Genomic DNA, 18,826 nt, shown 5'->3' with positions numbered 1-18,826 from the left:
ACGACTATACGATTAATTGTCGAAAATACTGGGACATATTCCTCATCGAGGCGCTAAAGCTTATCGGACCATGGCCTGGTCCGATTTTGTGCTTTGTGCTTCTTGTTCGTGGAGATAGAAGTGTCTTTTGTCTATGCTATTGCTTTCTACAAATAAACTAGTAATGTAAATTAAATTATAACATTACATGTCTTAATAACTATATATTGATTAGAACTGTGACCTACTAAGTACCGAATATGTTTTACGAAATCTTCCTCATTACTTAGCGTATTATTTACAATGGAAATTGTTCTATCGATTCTTTGAAATCTTACCAGATAATTTCAATGCAACATTTCAAATTAAAGTAAATTAAATAGTACAAAATTGCTCAGCGATTTTATTACAATGTAACAATACAGGTAGCGTAAGCAAAATGATCCGAGAATCAGCAAATTTCAAGTACCTATATTTTTATTAGTCTTTGTTCTGGCTTGTATGTTGCAGGTCATTTCATCACAATTAAATTATGACGTAGAGCTTAGTGTTGTGATTGTGGAATTTCGGGTTCATCTTAACAAGTGAGTACTTCAATTAGTATTGGAGGATCTTTGCAAGATCTAATGGCAAAATTAATTATAAAAATCGTAAATCATTTTATACATGAAAAGTGGGTACACTAATAGTAAGTCTTGCCGTGCGTTTTGCGGCCTTTATTTGAGAACTAGTTGTGTAAAATTTGACGTTTATAATTTACATTATATTACTTGTATGAAAAAAAAAATATTTATGTTAATACCATGAAACTTTTTGAGGTAATAGTTTTTCTATCAATATATATTTCTATCTATACATTGACTATAAATTTAGTTCATGGTCGCCTTTTAATAAGGTAACGTGAATTTCGTTAGTGAAGTTGAAAATCATTATTAAAATAATCTTAACCATATTATTTTAAAAGTATCTCTCGGCATACAAATTAAAAGAAAACCTTCTTAATTATATAAAAGTAATTCATTACACTATAGCTGTTACATTATTAGGTTTATAATATGCTAACCACAATTAATCAATACGGATGGCCGATCGCATAGCATTGGTACCACATTTCAATTCCGCCTAATCAAATCACCAATAGTAGACCAATACACTTGAGTGATTATTATTCTACAGCAACTCAACCTCAATAATTATTTTGAAGTTCTGGTGGAGAGACTAAAAAAATTGTAGAATTTATTTTTAATCACAATTAAACAACGCGCCATCGTTTTGTCTTTTGTGTTTCATTCTCAATTATTATATTAGTACGCGATTCCAAACCTTGGGGTCGGGCGTTTTAACTTAAACAATATTTTTTCTATCTATGTGCGTTATTAATATGAATAAAGAAAAGTAATCCTTGCCTACAAATAATTTGTACATCTCAGAAGCCGCAAATTGAGAACATGGCTGTAACTATTATTTTGTACTTAAAAAACAAACAAATATTACACGACCCACCAAATCCCAAATATTTCTCTTAAAAGCTACAATTCGCCAACCTACCCTCAAAGGTCGTTTGTTTTATTACAATGTACGTAATAACCGATATTGTTTCGGCTTATGAGTAATATCAATTGTAGATATTACACACAATATTAACTCGGAATATTGTTCTTATAGACGACAAACGGTTGGCAAAAGTAAAATAGGGAATGTATGTTTAAATATAACATTTTCAAGTACCAATATTAGATAAAAGAAATATTTTTCTTTTTACGTACACACTATAAAAGTAATAACGTTTTATTTACACTTTGACAAATACAAATATGAATAATAAATATTAAAATTATCAAATTGCCTTTTAAATAACAAAATATAGTCTAGTGTTTAATACCTGTTTTATAAATTCCAGATTAACTTGACGATGACGTTTACCGGTAACACCGTGGACGTTGATGTAGATAAAACTTTTCCTGGACTTCCTATGGAGTTGGCCGAACCAAAGAGAAATGGTAAACATATATGACATCACGAATTTTTACCGACATATGATTAAATACACTTTATAACCGACAAAAAAGGAGAACCGTGTCTAATCGCTTCATCTTTAACGTTTACATGGGAGGCCTTAATATCGCATAAGAATTATTGTATTTCCATAATCAGTGCCATAGAACAAATAATTAACGCTCTCTTAAATAGTACTAAAAAAATATTGTATTGAAAATATGAATGAAATTCAAATTCATCCAATGAAAAATTCCAACAGCTATGTTGGAATTTATCGGAACCACGAACATACATCGTTCGAATAGTATTCGGGTAGTAAGCAATGCCAAGTATATTTAAATAGAACTATAGCGTTAGAGCAGTGTTGGCCTAGTGGCTTCAGTGTGCGACTCTCATCCCTCAGGTCGTAGGTTCGATCCCCGGCTGTGCACGAATAGACTTTCTTCCTATGTGCGTATTTAACATTCACTCAAACGGTGAGGGAAAACATCGTGAGGAAACCGACATGTTTTAGACCCAAAAAGTCGACGGCGTGTCAGGCTGTTCACCTACTTGCCTATTACATTGAAAAATACCAAGACCAGACCTAAAGAGGTTGTAGATTGTGATTGACATCGCATTTAACAAAACTATCTATAATGTTATGCTAACGCTATCTTTCTAGATAATTGTACACCTCAAGAACCTCGTTATTTAAAGTGTGCTGAAACTAAATTGTGTCAGCTTATTAATAAATATTTTATTTTTCCAGCAAACACGAATGGACAAATATTCCTTTTAATATTGCATAGAGTCTTACTGTTCGTATTTATTTTTGGATGTGTTATAGGAGTATACGTCTTTGTATTAGGAGGAGATGGTAAGTTGAGTAAATACATTTAAGAGTATTTTAGTTAAAGATATTCTATGTTTATATTTTTGTTTTCTAGTAGAAAATCTTTGCAAAACAGAAATAATTGTGGTAACTCAACCCGTCAACAAATCTATTTTAATAAAAAAATTCGGACAAAATACGAAACTAAGACGCAAACGACAAATATTACGAATAGACAAAAATCAATACGAGAGAGCTCAGAATAAAAAAATAGAAAGAGTAGAGCAAATTGTTTCTGATTTTGATGCTTTATGTAATGAAAAGCCGCATAGAAGTACGTGCAAAGAGTTTGTTAAAACTTTGAAAGTACTGACAGATACTAAAAATAGTAATACAAAAGATGAACATAGGAAAGGCGAAATATTCAAACGAGACGCTATAGTTGATACTCAATTATCAGAACCAGCAATAGAACTAAATCCGAATGGACTTCAATCAGAAGCATTAATAGAATCGAATAATAATTGTCTTCTAACACGTCTTTTGAGGCAAAGTGGACCATACTATTACGGTAACATCTCTATGTGTCCTAAGTCGACTATATTAATATATATTTTATTATATGTATAAATTATAGACTGTACAATATTTTCAGGGTATGACAATTTTAAAGCGGAATATCAGCCAGATTTACTCAATTATCCCAGGTACTCTATTATCTATTTTTCATACAAAACACATTATTTATTTATAAACATACATAAATTATTCTTACAGTACTAAGCCGACATAGATTGGTTATCATAAACAGTGACTTTAAAAGTATACTGGACCTGTAGCTTCTCACTTCACTCATTATCCGACATGTACAGAAATAATACGTTAAATTGTAAGCAGTTCGTTGAGGTTCACAATCTTTCGACAGTTTACAATCTCGCGAGATAGATTACAATCTAACGGTGTTTACAATTTTACGGTGACATATATATTAAATTTCGGTAATTAGAAGCGACGATTTTATTCCAGACAAATTCCGATGAGCTTTTTGCCTCCGTATGGAAGAACACACGAAGACATTCAAAAGCCGCACCCTCAAGATATAGAGATTGCTCTAAATATAATGTCAAAGTAAGTTTTATTAATTTTACTCCTTGTTTAGGTGCATAATAATCTTTATCAATTTAAATCGATGAGTAATTTTCGCTGTACTAAACAGAACCTTTACGGATGCGATGCCTTTAGTAATATATTATCCGCTATATACATTTTACAAAATGTTTGTAAGGACGAAGACAAAGACAGAAGACTAAGATTGGTCCTCTATCAGCAGTAGGCATTGTGAACTAGGAGCACGCACTTACACTCTTGTGAAAACAACACGCAAATACCTACACCATTTTATAAAAATATTTGTTTTGATAAATCTATCAAAATAGTATAGTATTGTATATATGTATGCTTCACATCTAACAACGTTTATTATTCATCAGTCTTAGTAAATACAAACTGCCTATATAGTCGGGCTCCGATCAAACCGGAGATTTGGATTATAAGTACCGGTGAACGATAAATGTTTCAGGTTGAAATCACGACTATGCTTGCTTCAAACAATTGAATAAATTCCTTTCCCATACACCATTCGATGAACAATATGTGAACTTAGAGAAATAGGAGGATAAATAGCATCCCAGTTTTCTGTCAAAAAGCACGCAAATTCACGGATTGTAGTGTAGAGCAAAATCACCTCATGCACGAAACAGCATTTTAACTTAAGAACTGATAAGTCTCGATTCATCACAGCGTAAATAGAATTTTAAAGCAAAGAACTAATGTGTAATTTAGTTAAGACGTAATGAACAAGAGAGTAAGCGCTAATTAACTTATTGCAGGCAAGTTCCATCGGAGATTTTTCCAGATTATCCTCAAGGGCAGCTTGGGAACAAGCGTAAGATTAAACCGCACCCTCAAGATATTGAAACTGCGATGAACATCAAGTCAAAGTAAGTTTACCTTTATAAATATTAACAACGTTTCTTCATTACGTCTGGCTGTCAAAGTTAATAAATAATTCAAGAGTATTTTACACAGTTACATATGTATTCAAGCTTTCTTTGTCCTGAGTATATTATAATGTTATTATGATGAAATATTAAATTTAAGACATAAGTATATTTCGTCTAAATTATGAAGTCTAGCAATTCTTTATAAAATATATTATATATAGATAAATTTTGTGTTTTGTCTTTTTAATTATATTATACTATTATAAAGACTAAAAAATATATACCTTAAGTATGTGGTGAAGATACCGTCTATAAATATCGGAATATATTTAGTGTGACTGACTCTCGCACATTTAACACGCATTTTTACGGTGACGGAGAACATAACGAGGAAACCGGCATGCCTTTGTACCAAAAAGTCACGATCACTGATCGATAGATATAAAAATCTGAGGCCCTGACCTAAAAGGCGCGCCTAAAGTAGCGGCCCTTTTTTTAGTTATTTCACTATTATGTTCCATATTTTGACATTAACATTTCTATTTTTAGCTATAACGTATAATACATTTTTGATTATCCTATCCGTACTATAAATTCCTATTATTCTACAGTTGTAAACCTCCCTTCGCCAAAGACAGCTCCGTGCAACGTAATTGCCCATCTGGTACTACAGCCTGTAGTAACGGAGACTGCATCAATGAAACGTTGTGGTGTGATGGAAATGTTGACTGTGAAGATGTGAGTGACGAGACACGGTGTAGCTGCAGGGAGCGGGTGGATAGAACCAGGCTTTGTGATGGATACTTCGATTGCCCATTTGGGGAAGATGAAATGGGATGTTTTGGTACGTTATTGTAAATTTACCTAACATTCAATAAACTGTTTGTGCTAAGTTTAGACACCCGTACATGAAAACCAATACGTTTTTATCCTACAAAAGACACTAGGTCTCGACTCTGCAACTTAGGGTTAGACTCCTTTGAATTTATTAGTTAGTGTATAATAGGTACAAAACTCAGTAAAATTACTTTGTAAGTGAGTATTACAGATTTTATAAGTAATTTGAGAATTATTTAAATTTTAGAATATTTCGAATAATCGCGAGGTTCTCCGTGTCCTTAAGCCATTTTACAAATGACATTTAAAATTACAGCGTCTACTAGTAAATAGGTCTTCGAAAAATCCAGATTTAAACGAAATTATAATTATGAACTGGCGTTATATTTATGCGTCTTCAACTTTCTTTCGGATTTTGCCTCTATCAGGACTTCAGTATTTATGTTAGCATAATAAAGAAAACAATATTGTTTTACATTATTCATGTAGTGTCTCTCAGAAAAATAGAAGTTTGTTAGATATTTATTTTCTTGTTACGTACGCTGAAATTATCATAATAATATTCAATGCATGATGTATCAAAGATTTTTTGTACTGAATATTACATAATATATTCCTAAGCCTATAGGATTATTATATAAAACTAATCGAGATACCTATCATAAATAGGTCTACCGTCTATATACCGTTTTTTGATTGCTCATGTGATAATAATTTATTGTTATGGCTTTCTCAGGTGTTAATGATAATACAAAAAATATGTTTGATCATCTCGACACACAGATAAATTTAAACGTAATAAGAAGTTTATTTTTAGGTTGTAGCGAAAACACTTTCAGCTGTGAAGTTTCGGATGGAACTCAAAGCATGTGTTATACAAAAGAGCAACGATGTAATAATATAAACGACTGCCCGAACCACCAGGACGAAAACGACTGCACCATGCTAGCACCTAGTCTTCATAACAAACCTGTAACTATTATTTTTATTTTCTTTATGCGATAACTACGTAATAAAAAATCTTTAACATAACTTGAGATTTTGAATGCTTTTTATCATTCAAGTTCACGGCAAGAGAGTTCGCATGTTTATCATGATTATTATTATCGTTTATTAATTAGTCTTTTTATTTTAATACTAGCTAACCCGACAAACATTGTTTTGCCATGTATATTATTTCTAAGGAACATTGAAATCAATAAAAATAACTATTTGCTATAATAAAAAATTGGGGTTGATCGTAGAGTGTGATGGAAATTAAGGGTTGTATGTATTTTTGTATGCTATATCATAACAAAAAAAAATGTCTAAAAAATAAAATAATAATTTTTGGGTGGACACACCTTATCACTTAGGGGTTTGAAATATAGATAGTAGCCGATTCTCAGTCATACTGAATATGCATAAAAAATTTCATAATAATCGGTCGAGCCATTTCGGAGGAGTATGGGAACAAATATTGTGAGATGAGAATTTTATATATATAGAGATAATGCAAAATTTGCGACGATCTGATAGTTATAAAGAGAATAATGAGATATCTATATTGCTACTCTAAAATATGTATAATTAAAAAACAAGTATATATTCCAATAATAAGTGACCAACTTTTTTATAGCTCTTCGGAATTTCAAATACTGAAGGGTACTTGCACCGAAATTTTAAAGGGAAGTGGTATGCTGTCTGCAAAAACCCATACATGTGGGCACATGATGCCTGTCGTCGCGAAACAGGTCTTATTATAAGGTAATAACAATAATGTGTTAAATAGATAAGTTGTTTCAATTTATACTCACGTATAAAAAAGAAAGAGGGTAGGAATGTACGCACATTTTGAAATACCCTCTTTTGTTACTTTTTAGAATTTAGCAATGTTATACCTACTAGTCAATATTGTAATTTATTTTGCTTAATATTGTGTGTTAATGTGAAATGAAAGGTTCTCTCACTACTGTTAGACGAATAAGATATAAACATTTGCACTATTGTTTTTTATAAAGACAATTCACACCAATTGACTGAGTCCCATGCTAAGCTGGTGAAGCTAGTGTTATGGGTACTAGGCAACGGATATACATACATATTATAGATAGATAGACATATAAATACATATTTAAACACCCAAGACCAAATGCTCATCACATCGATGTTCGTCTCAGCCGGGGATCGAACCCGGGACCCATGGATTCGCAGTCAGGGGTACTAACCACTAGACCAATGAGTCGTCTAGTCGTCGTGTTTCATTCATCTCTTCTGTATGAGGTCAATTTAATTAAACTTTTAAGTTTACCCGATTTTTTGCAGACCTCCATATATCCAAGAACACCAAATTGATCCATCGCTAAAAGTGAACTACATAAATACAGCGCCAGGCGGTCTTATACATAATAGTACGAGTTGTTATAACTCGACTGCTATATACGTCACGTGTCCAGACTTACTGTGCGGTACAAGGATATTAACATCGTCACAGCTTATAAGAGAAGTAATAACATTTTGTTTCTAATAAGCTAAGCTAAGCTTTTTATTTCAGTAGTAATCAGCTTTGTGCCTGACACATGTAGTCGACTTTTGCTACTAAGGTTTCTTAAAAGTTATGCATAACAAAATATGGTTATGACAAAATAAATCTAACGGTAGCCTCCACACTAGGGAGCAACTGTGTTGTTGTTGACTAGATTGGAGTTCTTCCGTATTACATGGCACATGTTTAAAACAAAAAGATATGTATAAAATACTTTTTCAGAAAAAGTAGTCCAGATATTAAATGTACTTAGATCTGCATGAGTATGCGTGTCTAACTTCACAGTACAAACGTATTTTAGCGGGATTTTAGCCCCCGATTGTGAATCACACGTTCATATCATTATGCCAAAATTGCTCATTCAAATTTTTTTCCCAATTTTGATTACAATTAACTATTTAGGTTTAGAGGCAATATTTAAAGTAAACCTTTTCTCTGTGATCAAAACCCAATCACTAATTAAAGTGTATAATTATTGCTCAAATTTCGTCACAGAAATGGAAAACCTTAAGTAATTTTCCATTTCTGCTTTCAAAGTAATTTTCCATTACTGCTTTGAACATTTTATCAAGCCTTTCATGAGTTTTGTTATACAAATAAATATAAATCTTATATCTTTTGAAATATATTATTAAATTGCTTCCAAAAAGAAAATTAAAAATAAATCATATTATCTGTGATACTAGATAGAAACGTACAATTTTGTTAGTAGCTCGCGTGTGATATTATTATTCACAAACTACTGGATTACTAGACTGAAATGAAAAATATTTCACCATTAGAATTTTAAATTATCCCTGAGTAACATAGACTATATTTATTTACAAAATATTCTAAAAAAAAACTTCAGCCGTGCAAACCAAATAACACGCTGCACAGGGTTACATTAAAAATATTTTCAGAATGCTGAAAATCAATTGTTTGGACGCAACAAAAGATTTCTCTTACACAAACACCCATACCGTTTATTCTTTTACGACCCGTTAGCAAGAGCTAAAAGAGATGTAACACGTGAAGGCATTCATGAGAGTAGAAAGAAGAGAACTGAGAGTAGAGTTGTAGGAGGAAAACCAAGTCAACCAGCCGCTTGGCCTTGGGTAGTAGCTTTGTACAGAGATGGGCTGTTTCACTGTGGAGGAGTTATCATCAATCAAAATTGGATTATGTCGGCTGCTCACTGTGTTAACAAGTAAGTTATATAACACAACAATATTTAATAAAACGATACCAAGAAAAAAGAACATCAAGGAAACCAACATTTCTTGTATTTATATAGATAAAATGTAGTAAATATTTTCTTTTATCAAGTGTCTACTCGATTAAAAATTTCTAGTCATAATCCAATTAAGCACCGGTAGACTCTCTTATTACTTCGATCTTTAATCACCCATTAATGAGCTATTTTTCGAATTTGCTGTTTACTCTTTGATTTCAGATATTGGCAACATTATTATGAAGTACAAGTGGGCATGCTACGTCGCTTCTCATTTTCTCCACAAGAACAGAATTATCGTGTGACCCACGTCATCGTAAATCAAAACTACGACCAACACGATATGAAAAACGATTTAAGTCTTCTAAAAGTCAAGCCCGCAATTCAATTTAGCCGCTGGATCAGACCTATATGTTTGCCAGGACCTGAAGTGGCTGGTGCGGATTGGGTATGGGGTCCTCCAACAGGCACGCTGTGTACTGCTGTAGGATGGGGTTCTACAATTGAACACGGACCAGATCGTATGTATATTGTATATATTATGCTTTACCTATCACTACTAAAAAAAACAAAGATTTTTTAAAATATTCATATTAATTGGATTCATCAACGCAGATCTATGTTCAATGTAAGAAATCTCAATTAGCAAAACTTGAACTTGACGTATGAATATATTTTAAATGTCCTTTTTACAGCTGACCATTTGCGAGAGGTGGAATTACCTATTTGGGAACATTGCAATCATCGTGAAGATCAAGATGGTAATGAAATATGTGCTGGTCTTGTTGAAGGAGGTCGAGATACCTGCCAAGTATGTTGAGGATCCTTTTGTTTTTAGTTTCATGATATTAAGTAGAGTAAATTTGTATTAAATTATGTTTCTTTCAAGGGTGATAGTGGAGGTCCATTGTTATGTCAAAATCCTGCAAACGAACACCAATGGTATGTAGCCGGTATTGTGAGTCACGGGGATGGTTGCGCACGCAAGGGCGAACCTGGAGTATATACTAGAGTAAGCCTTTTACTCCCTTGGATTAAATATCACATTAGTAAGTATTTTTCAGATGGTCTTCTTAATACTTTATTACCCTATTGTGAAAAAGTTTTATTTTATTTTTTATCAATTTAAAATGTAAATAATGTTTCAGCCTCAAGAAATTTGCCAAACATTAAACCTAAACAAGAGTGCCCTGGATTTAGATGCAACTCGGGCATAGCCAAATGCCTTCCCAAAAATCGGATGTTTGATAAAATAATAGACTGTTTAGACGGTGAAGATGAATTCAATTGCGAAGAAAAACAGCCAAATATATTTGAGGAAATATTATCTATTCCATTCAGTAAAAATGCTAACGAATCTGAAATTGGAATAAACAACTTAATAAAAAAAGGCCCAGTCAAAATTAATGAATCAGAGCCAGATCAATATTTGGCTTCTACAAATCAAGCCATTGTTGCTACTTCAGAAAATACAACTGTCAACAACACTTCAAAGTTAATTTTAACAAATTCAACTGATATAAATCATATTACTAATAATACATTATTAAATGATAATGAACCAGACATTGTTAAAAACTATACTGATACATACTTACCTGATATAACAACTCCTAATAGGAATGATGAAGAATCGAGTGAAGAAATCACAGATGATCCAATTGATTTTCCAACTACGACCTTAGAAACAATATATATGAATAATTTAGAAACACACCCATTCAACTTACATGGAGAATCGATGGTATCAACGAGTGCCGATCATGGTAACATATTTTTAGAGACGGAAACAACAGCAAGTACTTTATCTAACCAGAACATGGGTATATTAAGTACTACCGAAAATGTCTTACCTTTACAAGGAGATGAAACTAAACTAAATAGTTCACTTACTTCAGAAAAACCTATCATAGAAAACAAACAAACGACGACTCTTGCACCAAGTGTAACAGAAGCAAATACAAAATTAGAAACAAGCATTAAGCCAACAAAGGAAAATGTTAGCGCAATAATAGAGACTGTTCCAACTGAAACGTCGTCAAACTTAGATTATTTAAACAATATTGTTCCCGAAATCGAAAATATAATATACACTGTTGAAGCAACAAAATACAAAGCGAAACACAAGCCTCCTATACATTTTCGATGTCACAAGTAAGTATTAACTTTATAGCGTTAGTTTTAAACTGAATAATAGCCTCATTAATACATCGATATATCTTTTATAGAATTCCACAAATAATTTCCTTCAAAAACCGATGTGATCACAAAGCTGATTGTGAAGATGGAACGGATGAGTTAGACTGTACTTGTATTGATTACTTAGCGACCTTCGAAAATCAATTAATATGTGATGGGAACTATAATTGCGCGGATGGTCAAGATGAAGTCGATTGTTGTATGTATTATACGTTATCTACATGTATTCAATACACGTTTCTATAAACTACTTATTTAAATTTTACTCTTAAATTTTAGTTGGCTGTGACAGGGATCAGTTTCTTTGTAAACGTAGTCAAATGTGCCTATCCACAAAGTACGTTTGCGATGGCAAGCCACAGTGTCCATTAGGGGAAGATGAGTTGGATTGTTGTAAGTAATATTTTTTTAATTATTTGAACACAGTAGCATATCTCAGATTGTAATAGGTATATTAATGTCATTATTATTTTCAAGTCGCATTGACGAATGGGAAAGATATTCGTTTCGACATTGATGGAAGACCAAAAGTTCGTTTCGACGGTTTCGTAACTAAAAAGCAAAATAACGATTGGCACGTGATTTGCGAAGAAAATATGTCGACACACGAACAAGAGGAAACAGCGGTGCATATATGCCGATATTTAGGTTTCAGGTATTTGAGTTTTTTACTTCGCTAAAAAAATTATGTTTTTATAAAATTCAAAATTAATATTAATTAATTAATTAATAATGTTTTTAAAATTGAAGATTAGCTTGATTAACTGCACTTTTATTTGTAATTATCATTAATTATTTGTTTTACAGCAACGCAAACTCATATAAAATAAAATACGTTAACGTGAAAGAGAGCAACTTGCATGAATTACCCGATACAAAGAGAAGCAAAAGAAATAAATCAGAGAAAGAGCCAGTAATGATCACCTATAATCACTTTGATAAAGCCAAACAAAAATCTAGTAATGTCGTTATATCAGATCCTGAATTGTTAAAAGAAAAATGTTTACCGAACGTAACAAAAACTTGTATGACTTTATATGTCTCTTGCGATCAGTCTTTATACACTAATTTTGATGTGCCCCAGCTCTTTGAGCGTACAGCAGTTGACAATGTTGTTCAGCAATGGCCGTGGGTTGCAAAACTTTACACTAATGGAGTTTATAAGTGTACTGGAGTGCTTATTGATGTGTCCTGGGTTTTGTTTAGAAATGAATGTATAAGTACTTTGAATTTGTAAGTATTTTTGTTAATATAATATTACTTGCATATCTTATTTCTGTCGCGGCACCAGCGTAGTAATTAGGTGATTAATCTTATATCAGTTACACTTTATTTTTACAGTTTTGGCTCATACAGTAGGCATATGGGCTGGAGGTTCATCTGATGTTGTGACTCCGCCGCCCATGGACACTCACACTGCCAAAAAGCTCGCGACCTGACGCGGCTGGCGTTGTCAGCCTCTCACCCTCTCTTTTTTTAAGAATATCCGTGCTTTTTAAATCAAAACATTGACGCATTTGTAATATAAACAGAAACTCGTGTTTGACTAAAATATGTATCGATTAGTTTAGAGTGTTGAAAGCCCCGTAAATGAGCAGTTATTAAATTAATTACTGTTTCCGCAGCAATAATGACATTTTCTAAGTATGATCTATTTAAATGTGTAGTTCGCGAGTACACATTTAATTACATATGTATATTTATTTACCTACATTGTATAATTTTCTAAGCATATTTCAATTTAATTACAGGCAAAACCCTCGTTACAATACGGTTGTTTTAGGATCACATAAAACGCTTTTTTCAACCAAAAGCCTTTACGAGCAAGTACGTAAAGTTGATGGCGTGAAAGATTTGTATAACAGTAAAGCGGTTCTCTTACATTTACAAGAGCAGGCGGAATATTCCACAATGGTGAAACCGATGATTCCCTCTACTGTGTGAGTTTAATGGCTTTTAAAATATGGGCCAAGTCTATTTTATTGCTTCCTACGTAATATTTCAAAGAATGCTTTTCTTACTAAGATGTAATAAATAAATAATAATTAGTTTATTTTAACACAATTCCGACGTTTGAATTCTTTAAAGGGTAAATGACTACGAGTGGGTTATCAAATAAAAAATATGTGAATAATTAGGTTTAAAGACTTTATTTCTCAAAAAGATAAAAAAATTCACTTACATGAGAATAATACTCTAGATTAACATAACATTGTAGTCGTTCTTAAACCAATCACAATAAAAAGATAGCCGTACATGCAATAAACTTAAAAATAAAAGTAACCAAAGAAATATGAATTAAAAGTAATTATAAGAAATGAATTTAAAAGTAATTTTGTTTAACATATTCACTTAGCTTCGATTTGAATGAATTGATAGAAGTAATATTTTAAGTGTTAAGTGAATTATTAAGTTACTTACAATTTTATTTTATTATATCATTTAAACAGTGTTGTTACTGTTTAAATGATATAATAGGAGTGTTAGGTATATAATGGAACTACTAATATTTTTCAGATATATGGGCAATAATGAACGGGCATTGTGCGTAGCAGTTGGTGAGGACGTATTTAATAACACAGTCAGCTTATTGGTTAAGGAAACTAGAGAAGGTTGCAGAGGCGATCAAATTTGTTTTGTGAGACAGTCTACTATAGACACGTGTACGGTAAGCGACACATACTTCTTATCAATGCTTATATTGGTCGGAAATTTTTTCTTCGATTTTAAGTTTTTGCATAATGATTTTCGTGCGACTCTCTACCCTGAGGTCTTGTGTTCGAATCACGGCTGTGCACCAATGGTTTATTTCTATGTGCACAATTATCACTTGCTTCGACGGCGAAGGCAAACATCGTTAGGAAACATGCATGCAAACGGCTTGTCTTGAAGGCGAAAATCTACGACATGTATCAGACACAGATGGCTGAAGCAACCTAAAAAAATTGTTAAAGAAATGGACGGACGCGACTAAGACCCACATAGGCTTAGGTATAGCGTCACTGAATTATCCTTTTGTAAAACGTTACGATGCGGGGCGGGGATTTAATTACGCGTTATTATTAATATTATTTTCAACTTTCCAGTACTTTACACCACATAATGGTAACGTCTAGGTATAAAAAGGTGTTCACGAAACGTTTTACTATACGCGTTACATGGGGGGGGGGGTCAATAATCTCCAACAATTGCGTGGCGTAATACTTGAATGCTCCTATTACAGAACGGTTATCCTGTGGAGCGGCCTTGGGCGGGAATAATTAGTTGCCATACAAAACAAGGCTGGTACCCTGCGGCAACATTCATTGAACCGGGGGGCGAATGTAATATAGGCAACCGATTAACTGGCACTGAAATTGAAAATTTAAAATATCAAATAAAATATATGGAAGGTACGAGTTTGTTATTTCAGGTTCATTGTTTCCCACAAATTTGGTTCAATTGTGTACACTACCGTTCATATTCAAATGCTTTTATTAATACAATCGAGCATATTTTACATATATTAATTTCTCGGAAAAGTATACATTGTTGATAAACGTGTGAATTAGCTTTCAAAGGCTAGCTCGTATACTAAGAAAGTTATTAATCAGGTCTTGAAGTGCGTCTCTGAATTAAAAAAAATTGGCGGTAATACATGCCGAAGATATAATAAAAATGTAAACATATTAAGTAAAAGTAGCTCATCTTGAAGGAATAAATTAACTGTATAATTAAATTGCTACACAGAGAGGCCGACCATGCCGATAAATGAACAAGAGGTGGAAGAATGTGATGGGTCGCGATGCGAAAGAGGACGTTGCGTGTCAATGAGTCAGGTCTGTGATGGTGTTAGGCACTGTGAAGATGGAATTGATGAGGCCCCAGAGTCATGTAAAAGAAAGCACATTGTCTGCTCTAAGGATCCTCTACATAGAGGTTGTGGTGAGTATTAGTATAGAAATGACGTTAGGCCCCGCGATATCACCTTCTTTGCTTATTAAACGACTTTAATTCAAACCACCAGCTTCTGGTATTAGCGTGTCTTCGTAAATTAATTTAGTCATACATTTTTAAATATTTATAATGCGTAAGGCGTAGATTATAACGTGACGTTAATATTTTTTTTACTTTTGCTTATATTAAGGTGACCAACTATTTTTTTCAAAAAGTTATTCACTTTTAATTAGATAAACGATAAAATCTTTATTTTCTTTTAAATGCATATTTTTATTCGGAGTGGATTTTTTTGCCAAATGAGGATGTTTGTCTAATAATGTAGCCACATCCGAAAAACTTTCATATCGCATATTAAATTTGACTGTTAAGGCGGCAGATAATGTTTTTACAGAAAGTTGCGACTTCTGGAGCAGTGCTCCAATAATCCCCTAGTGAAAATACCCTAACAATAGCAGCATTAGTGCCTGGACAACATAAGGAAATTTCTATGAAAATTAAATTATACAAATGAGTACTTTCAGAGTACAGAAAACAGAGTTCAAAACTCAGATAGTTGGTCACCTTACTTTTATCAATTGCTCAAAACACGTTGATTAAATTGTAAATCAATTATTCAAATAACAAAAATAATCTAAAATCTATATATTATTTTTGATAAATATAAGTTGACGAAAGAACCTTTTTTCATGAGGCTGTAATAAAAACATTTTCTCAGAATGCCCGGTAGGTCAACTTAAATGCCGAAATGGACAGTGCATCTCCAAAGAGCTATTCAAAGATGGACACCCAGACTGTTCTGATGGGACAGACGAACCTGGCCAAACAACTTGCTCGGACTACCTCAGTAGAGTGATGCCCTCCAGGCTGTGTGACGGAGTCCTACACTGCCACGACAGAAGCGATGAAGATCCTTTGTTCTGCAAGTGTTTCGCTAAAAATGCTTTCAGGTATTGAACATACATAGGCTCATATAGTTTTTTACTATGTTTAGTTTATGTATGTGAAACTGTTTATTTTATTCGTATTATTATTCTATTTTTGCTTTGTATTGTAATATAAACGTTGTAAATCGTCTCATTTTTCGCATTAGTATGCACTATACAGGCAACTATTTCGTAAAAGGAATTTTTACGGTCAGATGGGTTCTATAGATTTCCTACAACTAGGTACAACCATATTACAGTTCTGCTTGCTTGCATTTGAAATAGTGCCATTCAATACTTGACCATTGAAATGCATTGAAATTGATACTCACTCTTTGTATCCGAGTGATTCTATTGCAAATAATGTTCTACCTTTAGCTTGTTTTGAATTATTGATGTATAAAACTTAATGTTTTATTTTCAAAATATCGTTACGTAACAACGTATTGCTACGTTTCCAGTTAATTTTATGTTCACCTAAAGTGTTATGGTATTGAAATAGATTTTATATTATATTGAATATTTAGACTTTTTGTCCTTGAAATTGACCAGTAGATATAGGTGTTTTCTAAAATGGATGATGGGAACTTTTAAGGCCTCCTGGCCCACAACTTTGGCGGTGCCTCCTCGTTACACTTGCTTCTAATTCTATACAATGTAAATTGTTATGATATACTCGTATATATATACGTATATATAGTATATACATTATACATATATTTTAAACAGTAGAATGTACCTCAATAAATACGATTAGATAACCCTTTGGTTTGACTTCACTTTAACAACCATTTCACTTAACGTATACAAAGTCCATTAAATAGGATTGTTTGACATTAAACTTGTGGGCACTACTGCAGGAAATGAAAGCCAAGTAAATTGCCTTCCATCTAAATCGCACCCATATCCGTAAACTAATGATCAACCTAATTAAACTCTTATTAATCTAAGATCCACTAATAAAATTAAAAAAAATTAACGATGAGAACTTGATGATTTAGATGTGGCAAAGATGCTTCCAGTGAAGACTACTGCATAGCGATGGATATGGTATGTGACGGAATACCAGACTGTCCAAATGGAGAAGATGAACGAACGTGTATTGGTCTCAGCGCACCTCAAGGAACATTGTAAGGCATTTTACTATTATTTATGTATATTGTATATTATATGTATCTACGCCTCGTTTCTTTCAGGGAATTATTCCATTGCCTTAATAAATCTTTCTTATTTCTTTAAAAAAATCGACTCCAAAATTGTCTAAAAAGTATTAAATAGAATTTATTTGTGTTTTTTTTTTAATTTGAGTCTTACTCTAGCTTTGGGGTAGACCAAACTTAAAGAAATTGTAAACGGCTTAAAAAAGTAATGGTATGAATGAAACAGTTTAAAAGTATTATATTTAAGCATTTTTTCTGTATCACAAGTTTCTGTGAAAGCAAGCAATTTAAAGCTATTTAATCCAATTAATAAAGCTTTCAGTACGTAGGGAAGTGAACAAAAAGATAATAAGATTCCTTGTTAATTTCCATAAGCTCGACTCCGCGTATACCAATTTATAAATTCAAAATTGAGTTTATTTGTTCGTTACGTTTTTATTGCTCTGTGGTTACTCCTTGGAAACAATTGTACATTTCTGGAAATTAGCGATGTTCATTTGTTTCAAAATATTTTATTAGTATTAGTACTTGGTAAACCAAACTATATTTATTTCCAGGCCAGGTATAGGCGAAGTAATACTTCGTTCCCACGGTGTGTGGTACTCTAAATGCTATCCAACTGAAGGGCACACGAAATCGGATTTAGAAGACATTTGTCGTGAAGTTGGGTTTATTGGCGGTCACGCCAAGCAGCTGCCGACGCCAGAGAAATCCTATCCACACAACAACCTCGTTGTGGATGATTTTGCCGACATTCCACTAAATAATAATACAAATATACGACTAAGGAATTCTCATTCCCCCATCGCACGTGCCACGCTTGATCCTTTAGCTAATTGTTTCCGACTTTTTATAGAGTGCTTATAATCTGTTTCATTTATTTTTATCTTAGGTTAATAAATATATGCGAAGAAACAATGTATTGATTCTATGAAATCTCAATTCCTATACACTGATTTACACAAGCTCCTTCACATTTCAATTCATGACTTATCTTTTTATTATTAAAACTTAATCAGTCTAATTACATAACGTTTTAAATAAAGAATTATCTCCTGAAGAAGAAACGAATAAAGTTGATAAATTTAATAAGATACAGCGTATAAAAAATGAAATCCACCTTATAATGGTTAAAATAAATATTGTCTAGATTATTAATGCTGATTAAAGATATGCCATCTCTTGATACTTTAATGCATATCTTAAACCTTCCATTGAAGCCGTTGAAGGCTTTAGT

At 32.7% G+C, this 18,826-nt stretch overlaps 1 protein-coding gene across 3 annotated transcripts; it reads left to right on the top strand.

The window, feature by feature from the left end:
- The first annotated feature begins 453 nt into the window (after window positions 1–453).
- On the top strand, window positions 454–18,507 carry LOC125063748 (serine protease nudel). 3 transcript variants are annotated; one of them, XM_047670347.1, is made up of 27 exons: window positions 454–563; window positions 1,880–1,979; window positions 2,729–2,836; window positions 2,910–3,362; window positions 3,429–3,498; window positions 3,818–3,919; window positions 4,681–4,791; window positions 5,406–5,638; window positions 6,449–6,603; window positions 7,250–7,377; window positions 7,936–8,116; window positions 9,058–9,344; window positions 9,591–9,889; window positions 10,064–10,179; window positions 10,258–10,417; window positions 10,517–11,522; window positions 11,597–11,766; window positions 11,847–11,960; window positions 12,045–12,222; window positions 12,375–12,800; window positions 13,319–13,507; window positions 14,085–14,235; window positions 14,791–14,959; window positions 15,297–15,491; window positions 16,222–16,453; window positions 17,431–17,559; window positions 18,147–18,507. In XM_047670347.1, exons 2-27 carry the CDS (start codon window positions 1,892–1,894, stop codon window positions 18,454–18,456), a joined length of 5,760 nt encoding a protein of 1,919 aa, XP_047526303.1. In that variant the 5' UTR covers window positions 454–563; window positions 1,880–1,891; the 3' UTR covers window positions 18,457–18,507. The 3 variants fall into 3 exon arrangements, with proteins under 3 accessions (XP_047526303.1, XP_047526304.1, XP_047526302.1); XM_047670348.1 differs by having other exon boundaries at window positions 2,907–3,362; window positions 3,447–3,498; XM_047670346.1 differs by having other exon boundaries at window positions 2,907–3,362.
- Window positions 18,508–18,826: the final 319 nt, after the last annotated feature.

This window comes from Pieris napi, chromosome 3, assembly GCF_905475465.1.
Source record: "Pieris napi chromosome 3, ilPieNapi1.2, whole genome shotgun sequence".
Taxonomy (NCBI): Eukaryota; Metazoa; Arthropoda; class Insecta; order Lepidoptera; family Pieridae; genus Pieris; species Pieris napi.
The sequence above is the reverse complement of the archived record's forward strand: the minus strand, read 5'-3'. Positions and strand labels throughout refer to the sequence as shown.